General features: G+C 36.6%; 1 protein-coding gene across 6 annotated transcripts in view; it reads right to left on the reverse strand.

The window, feature by feature from the left end:
• Nucleotides 1-209: 209 nt before the first annotated feature.
• The window catches only part of LOC149317258 (oxysterol-binding protein-related protein 1-like), a 103,280-nt gene continuing 90,656 nt past the window's right edge, over nt 210-12,833 (reverse strand). For 4 of the 6 annotated variants that reach the window (XM_089517193.1, XM_089517190.1, XM_089517194.1 and 1 more), the window contains 5 exons: nt 11,844-11,960; nt 9,751-9,874; nt 8,131-8,221; nt 3,704-3,727; nt 210-1,438 (listed from right to left, as the gene is read on the reverse strand). In XM_089517193.1, the coding sequence (XP_089373319.1) occupies nt 1,336-1,438; nt 3,704-3,727; nt 8,131-8,221; nt 9,751-9,874; nt 11,844-11,960 (459 nt within the window). In that variant the 3' untranslated portion in view covers nt 210-1,335. Of the gene's footprint in view, nt 1,439-3,703; nt 3,728-8,130; nt 8,222-9,750; nt 9,875-11,843; nt 11,961-12,833 lie in introns of those variants that run through there. The other 2 variants (XM_089517192.1, XM_089517195.1) reach the window with 2 other exon arrangements.

A 12,833-nucleotide genomic window follows, 5' to 3' on the forward strand; every position in this document is an offset into this window, starting at 1 on the left:
TTGTGACACAGCAAAAACCCAAATACAATTTAACCATTCTTTTAAAATGTGTTAACTTGCAGGCATGAGAAAAAGTCCAATAGGCTCTTAGAAGAGCAGCCTTTCTGCCTGGTGATCACAAGGGTAGCTGCTCAACACATCTAGAGGACACCAGGTTTGGGAAGGCTACAGTTGCCTGAGGGCAAGGAGTGAAACGTCATCAGCCATGGGACAGTTTAAAGCCTTTATTTAATAGCAATTAAATAATTCACTATACTTCCAAACAGCAATTAAATTACATAAGAGCAACAAGCCCTCTGGAATTTATGTACTCCATTTTATACAAATATATAATCCCATACATTTTAATGCACCCCAAACAAAGGGGCAAAATCTGCTGTGTACAGTAGTCGCAGAGCTGTCTTACTGGCTTTAAAATGCACACAAATCATTCGTGCAGGGGAAGGGAGGGCAGGGGTTTGCTTCTGACTGCAAATACCCAGGTATGTTTGAAATATCCCATCCCTTTGCTGAAGACCATACAGCTCCCCCACCCTTCCTTCTGATAATGCTGAGCACCTCTCAGTGCATTGCAGATTTTAAAAAAAATACTTCATCTTACTTCAAATTAAAGTTTCAACAATTTAAATGGCTCTTATTTCCTTAAAGATATGAGCGTGGTAATAAAATGTCGAAAGAGAAAATTTAAAACACTGCACTAGACATGGAATAGTCACTGCTGAGTAAGGTTATCTGCTAATCCTATGTAATATCTGTTGGTGGATGGGAAGATAAGACTAGTGCTGGGATAGTAACTTTTTTTAAATACTCACTATCCATAATCCAATATTTTATGAAGTAATGAAACGTCACCTTCTGAAAGGTAATTCTTCTCAAGAACTGGCATGCCCTTCTCTGGCTTCAAGCCATAGTAGTATTGTATTTCAGGAGTGTGCTTTTGATATTTCTGTCTCGTAAGAGGTCTTGTGTTTCCATTATGCCAGCATAGTTATCACTGACCAAAGAGAGACAGAAAGCTTAAAGGTGCCCTGTTTTCCATTTGACCTAGAGCTCAGCATTAGTTGCATTGGCTTCTTCAGCAAAAATAGGTAGCACCCCCTCTCTATTTTGAGAAACTGTGACAGGTGTTTGTATGCATAGTATAATAATATAGGGAGTATGACAAAAAAACCTCCCTCCAACAACAGTCTTCTGCCACCATAGTTGCTGCAGAAGCTGCATAATAGTACATTCAGTTAAAACATGTCAGTTTTTTTCTAGGAGCATAGGAACAAAGGAAAACACTGAAAACTGATTAAGACTTATTTGTGTTAGCCTTGAACTTTCCAATGTAATTTAATAAATATCAGGCAAGCTAAAGTAGTTTCTGTCCCAGTAGTTCCCAGAGTAAATCCAGTCTTGTCCACCAGTGTAGGGATTAGGACCTTGATGGAACCACCTGAAATGGAAAAAGAAGGATATCTAATTATGAGAAAAAGAATATATATATATATATATATATATATATATATATATATATATACACCCCATGCATGAAAAGTTTGAGCTGCCTTATGCTCTGAAAACACTGGAGATAGTCAATTTATCTGCTTCATCCATATGTACCTTAAGAATTTGTGACCTATGGGTTTTTCCTACCCACTACTTTGATCTGACTGAAATAAACTGCAAGGAAAGAAGTTTTGTGGTATTACAAATTTAATGAAAAATATACAACAGATAGGACTATGTTGAGGAAACATGTCCTTTAGGCAGTGTGAGGGCCATTTTCAATACATTTAGCCTTTTTGAAAACAAAACAAGAACTGACTTCCATTCACTTCCTGTTTACTTCTCCTGGGCTTAAAATATGTCTCAAAGGAGGGGATAAAACATGGCAACAATGTCCTTCTTGCCCCATAGAGGTTGTTTGGCAGTATTTGGAGGAAATATATATATATGGTGGTAGGGGGCAGGGTTCTCCAAGGTCTCCTTGGGTGTAATGCAGCTCTCTAGCCTCCCACAGTTGTCCACTCTGCTGTAGTGGGTAAAGCCTTCTATCACTTTCATGCCTATCTTAGTCCTGGAAGCTAGCAATGGGAACTTGCCAGCTGCCTGAGATTGCTGCCCCAAATACTGATCCTCCTTTCAATTTTGCATATATTTGATCCAAAATTTAGAACTTGTAATTTAATTGGAACTATTGCAAGGCAGTCAAGTTGATAATTGCACTGCAGGAAAAAAAAGCTGTCAAAATATCTGTAGTAAAAAAGAAGATGGTATGGCTCTAAGGACAGTTAAAACTCAGAAAATGCAGTTGCAGCTAACAATGTTGCTACTACACTATAGCCATCTTCTAACTGAACCTGGAAGCATTTAGGACAGTGATTTCTAGTATGGTGCATGGAGCTAAGAAGGAACATCAAGGCTGAGCATGTCCACCCTTGCTTCTCCCACACTCTGTGTGCTGGCTTTGGTGTTTCATTCTCTGGCATGTCCAAACTATGCCAGTAACTCTGGCTTGATACAGGCCCCTCACTTCAGTCATAACCAAGAATAAAGCATCACTGGTTAGGGAGGGCAAGAGAGGAGTGCCGGTCCTAGTGATAACTGGCAGCTTCACACACTGAGGGTTTATGAACTCAGGAAGTAACATCAAAAACTAAGCCAGCAAAGAAGAGAAATTTAAAAAGAGAATACATGCTTACTGAAATAGATCATTATTAATCACTGGATGCATTTTGTGCTTTATTGTGCCTTCTGCTTGAATTTACATCAAAATTGTATACCACCAATTGTATATTTACAGTTTTGAGTAGGAGAGAAAGGTGGGTCAAGATCCTGCACTGTCGAGACATAACTGAGATTAAAGATTTCCGTTGACATAGTTACATCTGAGAATGCCTCCCCCCCCCAAAAAAAAAACCCTCCTAACTTTTCAGCTGAGTAGTGTCTCAACTAAAGGGTTTCCAAGGCGTTGCAAACTAGGATACTGGGAAATTATGTCTGTAGCACTTTCCTATGTGTGGGGCATGCTGAGATCAAGCAGCTTCCCAATATGCAGCACCTTACCAACCTTTCAGCTGTGATACTGCCAGACTGAAAAGGGAGATTTTAGGGGTCACATATGGGCATTAACAATCATAAAGGTAAATCCCCAGCAGTTATGAGATCTTAAGTTCAGCTCTTGACATCGTAACTACTGAACAGGATGCCAGCTGTAATTTTCAATATTATTAGCCATCCTCTTGTAACTGCACAGACATGCTTAGAGGAATGCAATTTTGCTTTTATTTCTAGCAAACACAGAATTTGACCACCTGAGGCAAAATTTACAATAATCTCAAGTGGTGAGGAACAAATCAACATATGAAGATTAATATTCCTTTCTTCATAGTATCTACCAATGGCTAATTATTTTTGCAACGTTCACAAAATTAGTAAACTGGCAAGAAATACAAGCCTCTGGTTTCATTCTCAGGCAGATCTTAAGACACTTTGTACATTAACATGCAAGGTCTAGGGTTCAAGAACTGCCAAGAATCTCCATGCATGCAAAAGATCCCAAACACGATAGTCATTTTAGTCAGATTAGAAAAATCAAAATTTTGATAAGAGGATCAAATTTGTACTCAGAAAATTTCTTATTCTTATTTATAAACTTTAAATGCATATCTAAGCATGTCAGCAAAGCAAGCAAGAAAAGTATCAGAAAAGATCAAACCTGGGAGCCTGGGCCACTGGCTGACTTTTGGAAAAAATACAAAACATAATGCAACTTACAGTGACACAGACATTTGAATTAGCAAACCATGAGCGAAACAGTGAAGACCCTTGCTTGTTGGTAGCTCCTCCACTATGCATTGTATTTCCAACGAAGGCAACATATGGAAGTGTGTAGAAAAGCTATTTGGCAGAGACTGCTCAATAGCTTCTGACAGGAAAAAAAATCCTTCCAAGTCAAGAGCCAGAGAAAACCCTCAGAAACTCTTAAATCCTTATCTACAGCTTTTTGTTCCAAGTGGAAATTAATTTTACTACTCTGGGAAACCATGTCAGGCAGCAACCCAACAATGGCAACAGAGAGGCCCTTCACCCCAAATGTTTAGTTACCATTACAGCTGCAGTTTTAAAATGCAACCTTCCAATTGCTCCAAAGTCAACTAAAGTATTTACTGTCTGAATGCTACAAGCCCCAAGTTTTCTTCTGAATGCTGTAAGCCACAGGCCTATGGTACAAAACAGCCTGTCACTATCACTGCCTCAGCACCTACAACACAGCCTGACACAACAGATAAAGCACAGCATGAAAAAGCTCTTGAACCATGGGATTTTCCTCCACCACCATTTAGTGAGTGTAACTGTAATTATAACCATACTTATAAAATTAAATTTATGAGTTATGATTACACAACAAAAGGAGTGAACTCATCCCTCATTCTACTACAACTGTAATAGAATGCATTTGTACCATTATTAAATATGGGGAATTACAACTAACTACTTGGTTGTAACTACAGTAGTTAATCCCAAACTCTGGATGATACCCAATAATGACAATTTCTGCAGACGACTGCTATATATCCCAACCTGAGGAAAATGTCTTAAGAGGTGGATGTCCAATTTGTATTCTCTTTCTGCACTGCTGGCACCAACAATTTTGTGCATGTGAACCTGTGTGCGCACACTCACACCCATGTTCCTAATGCCAGTAAGAAGTAGCACTCATAATGTAAACACCATGAAAAGACCAACATCCTCATGAACGTGGATTGTATAAAAAAATTAGCTACCTGAAATAAAGCGGGGAAATCAATTGACTTTTATTTTTATTGCCTCTGAATTCTTTGGTCTCCTCTGTATTTCTAGATTTACTATTTCTTTGTTTATGTTACAGTTTGAGTAAGTCAGAATAGAGCACTGGAGGACCTCAGGTTGGTTAAACTTCATAAATTAATGTCTCCCAAAGATAACTGGGCAATGAAACTATTGCTTGTAGGAATAATTCAGCAATTAAATCTTTCCTCTAATTTAAATCTGGGAATCCATTCCGTTCCTGTTCACACCAGCACACTTGCCCTTTTGCCAGTGATGACAAAAGAAGCCCAGAGCACAGTGGTTGCATTCATGTTTCCATGAATATCAACAATGCACTACTGTCTGGGCTGCTCACTGATTCTGTAAAGGCTTGTTTATATCCCATTTTGACTGTTAACATGCAATACCCAACGCAGCATCAAGTCCACATTTTTGACAATGATTTGATCAATTTCCTTGTTCAAAAACTGGAAGCCTAACTGGTGTCTTCAACCACCAGAAAGGCAAGAAATAGGAGTTTTTCAGGAAACACAGATTTTGACAAATGGTCACCCATGCCACAGGTTGTGAAGTGCCTTAAAAACTGTTCACTGGCAAACATTTAAAATAAAACCAATGCTTAATGCATGAAACTTCTACTTGCTTGCTTTTCAATCTGAGATACCAATAGCACAGAGCCGTATAAACCTGTTTTCAGCTATTTTGGTAGAGAAACAATTTTATCACACTATATTCTTTGTACAACAGCTCAGGGTTACTAGAGTACACTGAGCTCCTGATTGCAAGCAGTTAAAAGCATCCTGCTAAACTGAATAAATCATTGAAGGGACAATGTTGCCTCCTCCCCTAATTTAAATGGCTTCTAAAAACGGACATAAAGAATGAATGTGATCTAAAAACTGCATGGTTTATTGAGCAACTTGCCTTGCCCTTAAAATATATTGCAATTTATTTTTGGCAAACTCATTGCATATGAACTTACACATTTTACATCCTGTAGTTTCCAATGCCAACAGATGAACTTAATGGCCAAGTTCCAACAGTAGAGGCTGCTATTCAGCACCAACAGAACTGAGATTTTCTTCCGTTCCATCACCTGCTGCAGCCTTCTGTGGCAACAGAAAACTCCCCCAAATTATTCAGGTGAGTTCCTCAAATGCCCTTCAGGTGGGACACAGATTCAAGTGGAAATGGAGGGATCCAGCTCAAGTAGACCACTAGGCCACTGTACTGAATGGTGTTTTTTCTCAAACTCCTCTGAAGAAAGGGATTTAAATCTGATGAGATACTAAGCCTGCACAGACTTAAAGTACTTCCAGATAAGGCTTTTATGTATAACCACCCTGTCTCAAGCATGGCATTTAAAGGGCAGTTTAGACATCATTGTCTTCTAGATGTACTTGATTTTCCTATTTCTTCCATCTTTTATCTTACCATAAAAATATCTGCTAAGGAGAGAAGAGGTAATAGCTGTGTCTGGAATCATCCTTAGATATGGGATGAGTGTAAAAATAATTGTAATGTAATTTAAATAATTGTAATGTAAAAATAAAATAATTTTTAAAAATAATTTTAAAAATGCAGCCACAGAAGCAACTTTTAAACATATAGTGTACCATTATAAAGTGTAGAAACCGAATAGCTTTGAAAAGTTTGCTGTTATTGCACAGAGAACCTCTTGGTGTGAGTGAGTGAGGTATAAGGTGCTCAGAACCTAACAGCATGTCTGGTGCAACCATTAAGAATATTGGTTTTTTAAGTCATTTTTCCTGTTTAAGATGTGTTGTTTACTGATTGGCAAATAAGGGCCATAAAATTCTCTATTCAGAGGCTGGATTGACTTTGTAAGCATTGTTCCTGCTTGGAGAAATATCTGCTATAAAAGACATCTAGTAGCTATGAGTTACTGTTCTCTAAAGTACATTCAATATTATAAAAATAGGAAAGAATATATTAAATGTAAAGGTAAAAGGTAAAGGTAGTCCCTTGACATGAATGTCTAGTCATACAACTATAGGGGGCAGTGCTCATCTCCGTTACTAAGTCAAAGAACCAGCAGTCATGTGGCCAGTATGACTACACTGAACCTGTTATTAAATGTATCTGACATAATTTGGTCTGTTACTGTACTTAGCACTTCATACCATGCTCTTTTAGACTGGATACATGAGAGTGAGAAGTTATTCTGGGATATTTTAGGCTTATTTTTTCTCTTTTCTTTTGTCTCGCCTTTTCCACCGATGTTTTCTTAGTGCCTGTTTGTTCTGATGTTCTTATATTTTCCTCTCCACTCTGTTAACTATCCATTCTGTTGTTTTCTAATTATTTTACCAGAGAGGGCTAGAGAACAACTGGCTAGCTCATTTCCCAGCACAATTCGAAGTGCCGACTTTGGTCTATAAAACTCTATACAGCTTGGTTACAGGTTATTTGAAGGACTGAATCTCCCTTTATGAGTTTAGTTTAAATCTGTACTGATTTTAAATATGTTTTTAGCCGTGTTGAAAACCCTTTTATTGAAAGAAAGGCAGGGAATAATTATAATCATACATATTGAGTCTCACTTATGCAGAATTCCAAAATTTGAAATACTCCCCTTTTTAAATGAAATAGTGGCATCTTTGCTTCCTGATGGTTCAGTGTACACAAACTTTGTTTCATACACAAAATTATTTAAAATATTGTGTATAAAATTACATTCAGGCTATGAATACAGGGTATATACAAACATAATGGAATTTTGTGTTTAGATTTGGATTCCATTTCCAAGATATTTCATTATGAACCTATATGCAAGTGCGGGTATTTCAAAATAATAATAATAAAATTCAAAACACTTCTGGTGCCAAGCACTTTGGATAAGGGAGACTCAACAACAACGACAACTACAGGTTCCCTGTGGTGGCATAAAAGAGTTAAGTATTTTCATAAGCTCCAGTATGACTGTATTGAAAACAATCGGTTTGTGTATGCAGCCAAGAAAGTCTAATTCTAGTGCTGAAAACCAAGGGACTAATACTAAACCATAAGCTTTAAGAAAGCTTAGCAAAAACAACAGTCTACCCAAGAAGGAATGACTGATGTGAGCAGAACTAAGTGGTTAATTACCAATTATACCTGCTCCACCTGAAAATGATGGAACATTCATTTTTAAAAGAACTCTGACAGTCCAGGTACAGTCCAGCACTGCACAGGCACTAAACCTGAACTTTTTCTGTGACTACCTATGTATTAAACAAAAGGGGCTGAAGCAAAGTACTTAAAGAGATGTAAAACAGCAAAAAACTAACTTGTCAACCATTTTTCTTCAAGATTTCTACCCCATATACTGACCTCGTCTTCCATTCTTCCTCAGATTTAGACCTGTTTTTACGAGCTGCTCTTTGTTTTTCTTCAAGTCTTTTCTTTTCTTCACTGGCTACATCTATCAACAACAACAACAACTGTGTCACATCCTTAATATATTAATGTCTGCTTAAACAGCTGCGATATCAAGAAGCTGATGACAGTGGCAATTTTTAAAAACACCCAAAACTGCAAGACCTTTCTCTGCTGTATGAAATTGACAGTTGGACCTCCATATCCACAGATTTGTTATCCATGGACTCAACCATTCATGGCCTGAAAATATTCAAAATATATATAAATTCCAAAAAGCAAACCTTGGTTTTACCATTTTATATGTGGGGCACCATTATATTTAATGGGACCTGAGCATCCACAGATTTTGATACTTATGGGGGGAGGGGGTTCCTGTAACCAAACCCCAGCAGATACCGAGGGCCAACTCTAGATTGTTCCACCCCAACATAAAATATTTTTTATACTCAAATAATGGGACTAGAGAAATTATCATAAGATATTGATGGTGATAGGCATATTAGAACTTTGTTGCTATTAAGTCTGTTTGTCTAATAAGTAATTTAAGATCATAATTACTTATCCAGCTAGTTTGTATTGGGTTTTAATAGCTGTATGGTTTTAATAGTTTTTAATTGTAATTTTAGTAGTTTTATCATTTGATTATGATTGTAATATGTTATTTTTTATTTTGAATTGATTTGTTTTGTTCTGTTGTACACCACTTTGATCTATTTTGGAAAAGCGGTCTATAAATAAACTGTATTATTATTATTATTATTATTATTATTATTATTATTCTAGACAAAGCTAGAGAGTAGCACTTCAAGGTAACCAATAGGAAGTAATGAATGACTGTAGATAGGAATATTATCTATACTGTATTTTTTCTTCTTTCTCACTATTTCTTTTTTATCTTTCACTCTCTAATCTCTTTTTTTTCTTTTCTCTCTGTCTTTTTCCTTTCCTAACTCTATGATTTGTATGTGCAAGATGTGAATGTTTTATACCATGTTTTTAAATTGCATTAATAATTTTTTTTTAAAAGGCTGTTATTACTTCCAGCTTTTTCACACTTGCAGCTTTGCTCTTACAACATTACACTGGAAAACAAAATAAAAAACATTTATTTGCTGTCATCATATTCTGAATTCATAGGTTATGGAAAGTATGAATAACAGTAATTTGATGGTATCGTGGCTACAAAATCCAAGCAAACTACTCATACACATGATTTCAGAATGAGAAAGAGCAAACTTGAAACCAAATGTCCAGGAAGACAGAAGTCTCAATTATGTAAAATTCATCACTAACAAAGGACACTGAATGAAAATAAACTGCCTTGTTGACTGTGCTATGGAAAAGCCAGACGAAAATATTTCTAAACAAGAGAGTTAAAGCATTACCTAATCGGTATCTGCTTACTCTTTATATCACTAAGCAAGCAATTCCTCTACAAAGGAATCTGTAAAACATGGTTGCTAAAACAAATCTGTACATGAACAATGTGCCCTATAAAAGGAAGCATTTAGACACATTTTTTTAATCACTCCATGTATGCACATTCCAAAAAAGCTAGAGTTTTAAATTTACCTATGTCACCATTTTCCATAGCTCTTATATCAGGCCTTAACCGGCAATCGGTTTTAGGAATAACACTTTCCATTTCTTGATCCAGTTCATTCAAAGCCATAGCAAAGGTAGTGAAGTTGTACATCTAAAAAGAAAATAAACCCAAAACATATAGAGAGAAGTATGTGCTTCTTTGAACACAGTTTTTGTTTCTTATGAAGGAGGATCAGCTGGTAACAGGATTACATACTCTCTCAGGAAATATCTGATCGAACTCTTCAGGGATCAGTCTTGGGGCTATTTTATTTAATATTTTCATTAAAATGATCTTGTGGAAGGAAGTAGAAACATGTCTATGGAACATACTGGTATTATTCAATTCTATGATACTATGATTCTGTTAAGTTATCTAAGAAGGCTTTTAAACACATATAAAGGCAGACATTGTGTAGAGTGAACTGAAAGACCTGAAGACGTAGAATAATGCAAACAGAATCAACTTCAATAGTGTGGAAAATATTAAGTAGTACCCTGTACTGGCTTCTTTTGTATTCTGTATTCATTTCTAGGAAGATCACCTATGCAAGACTTAAGACAAGTACAGATCTGAGAACTTAACCACAAGATGGATATAGGCTGCCAATGTGATGTTGAACATTCTCTAGTGTGGCCACTCCCTAACTGCGCAGCTCTTGCACAAGTAATATGCCATCTGTATCACCTCTCTATATTAAAGAAGCAGAAGCCTAGCTAATTGTTGAAGAAAGAAAATAAATCAACAAGTGACAACCAACTTATTTTGGCTAATAAAGTATTTTTAAAAATGTTTAGTGCAACTCTTAGTGTGCACTGCTGTGCTCAAGAGTGAGAAATATACAGACGGTTCAACCACTTTGTTAAATAATGTGGCCATTTGTTCTCACATCCCCAATTGCTACGAATAAATTTAAGCTGAAAATGAGAAGGACTTCTAACCATAATAGGTATTAAATTCTGAATCAGTATTCCTGAAACAGAAACAAGAAAACCAGTGGTTGTTGTTCATGTTCCATGGCCAATCAAAGGCATCTATTTCCTTTTATCTGTGAATAAGTGTTTTCAAATAAAAGAGAAATTGAATACATCAGAAAACTTTATTGAACAAGAAAACTAGAATATAGCTATTAAAAATGAAGAGAGTTCTGGCATTCATGCTCATGCAAACTCTCTAACGAAGGCTGAGTATCCCTTATCAGAAATGCTTAGGGCCAGAAGTGTTTTGGATTTTGGAATATTTGAATATAAATAATGAGATATCTTGGAAATGGGACCCAGGTCTTAACACAAACTTAACTTATGATTCTTATACACTATATGTACAAAGCCTGAAGTTAATTTTAGATGCAATATTTTTTAATAATTTTGTGCATTGAAACAAAGTTTGTGTACACTGAGCCATGAGAAAGCAAAGATGTCACTATCTCAACCACACGTGGATAATTTTGGATTTTGGAGTATTTCGGATTTCCAGATAAGGGATACTACCTGTAGTCTGTTTAACCAGAATCTAGTTAAATGATCATAGCCTAGTTAAGCTTTGAGAATCATCAAAGGATGAGCTCCCAATACTGCTAGAGTGGAAACCTTATTCTTCTCTGCTATTCATAGTGAAGGTTACATAACTAAAGCTCAGAAAGCTTCTCCCACCCACCCCTTTTTTGGAATATTGTTTCCAAAATCGAACAGCCAGCATGGCCAATGAAAAACTGCCAGCTGACAAAACAGCCACACCTGGAAAGGTCTACTTACATACCAACTGGGCAAACTGTGTCTTTTACCAATGTCATTTAACATCATTGTTAGCAGAGGAAGTGATGGAAGGTGGTGGTGTGATCAAATTTAACTTGTGACACCAAACTAATCTGCCAGTGGATTTACTGAAACTGAACCACAAGCTGGAGCAAATATATGCATATTCTGTCTCTCCTTTCCCTCCCTCCAACTATCCAGATAGCATGAGGTCCTGATCACATCAAATTTCAAATACATACACATACAAAATAGAGGAAAAAAAGAGCATAAGTATAAAGCCTTGAGAGAAAATAATTTGACAGGACAGAGTTAAGAGTCTTCACCTGTGTTGAGTTTGAAGGCCTTGGAACTATCCTCCACAATAATACACTTCCGGGAATAACACACACACTTTCAGAATCTGGCAAGGGCATCTCATCTGGTTCATCAGAATTGCCTGTCTAAAAGAAGGCATGTGAAATATAGCACATCAAATTAAGAAACTACAAGATAACACTTCATAATACTACTTACTGTTAGATCAAAAGGAGCAATTACTATTTGTTTGTTTTTTGCTGCTGAGTGATAATAATAATAATTATAATTCACGTATACCCTGGCTTTCTCCCAAAACAAACTCAAGGCAGTTTACATGAATTATTACATACAAATCGTTATTTTAAAAATAAAATTAGTGTTATCATGTGGTTTCAGAGGAGGTGTGCCAATGACTTCCTCTGAGGCTTAAGAGTATGTGACTTGCCCAAGGTCACCCAATGGGTTTCATGGCTGAGCTGGGAATTGAACCCTGGTTTCCAGAGTCACAGTTCAATGCTCAAACTATCATGCCATAATCACTGAACTACTTCTGTTTCCCCCCCCCCATATATTTTTGGGGACATTTCTTGTAGTCCATGTGGCTTTTGGAAGGTCTCAGGAAAATAGGTATTTGGGCCTCCCAAAGTTGCTGACCCTTAAACTGACCTTCTCCAAAGCAATCAGTTCACAAAATTATAGTGTTAATTTTGACAATCACAGATGGGGAAAAATGAATCCACAATGTGTGTGTGTGTGTGTGTGTGTGTGTGTGTGTTAATAGTAATAGCAAAACATTCAGTTTCCATACTGAAGAAAAAAGACTTAGGTGAAAGTTCATTCGTTTTTAGAAGTCATTTAGAAGTCCAAGTTAAAATCCATATCATTAGTAAGTTGCTCCTAGCCTACTCCCTTATATCGTAACAAGATTAAGAAGCCTTTCCCATCTTAAGCATTTTATTTATTTTTTCCCTCCACAATATTAGCAACCTTCTATAAAAGCCGATGTTGAAAATGAG

Source organism: Sceloporus occidentalis, unplaced genomic scaffold (assembly GCF_023333645.1).
Source record: "Sceloporus occidentalis isolate IW3139 unplaced genomic scaffold, rSceOcc1.0.p SCAF_3, whole genome shotgun sequence".
NCBI lineage: Eukaryota > Metazoa > Chordata > Lepidosauria > Squamata > Phrynosomatidae > Sceloporus > Sceloporus occidentalis.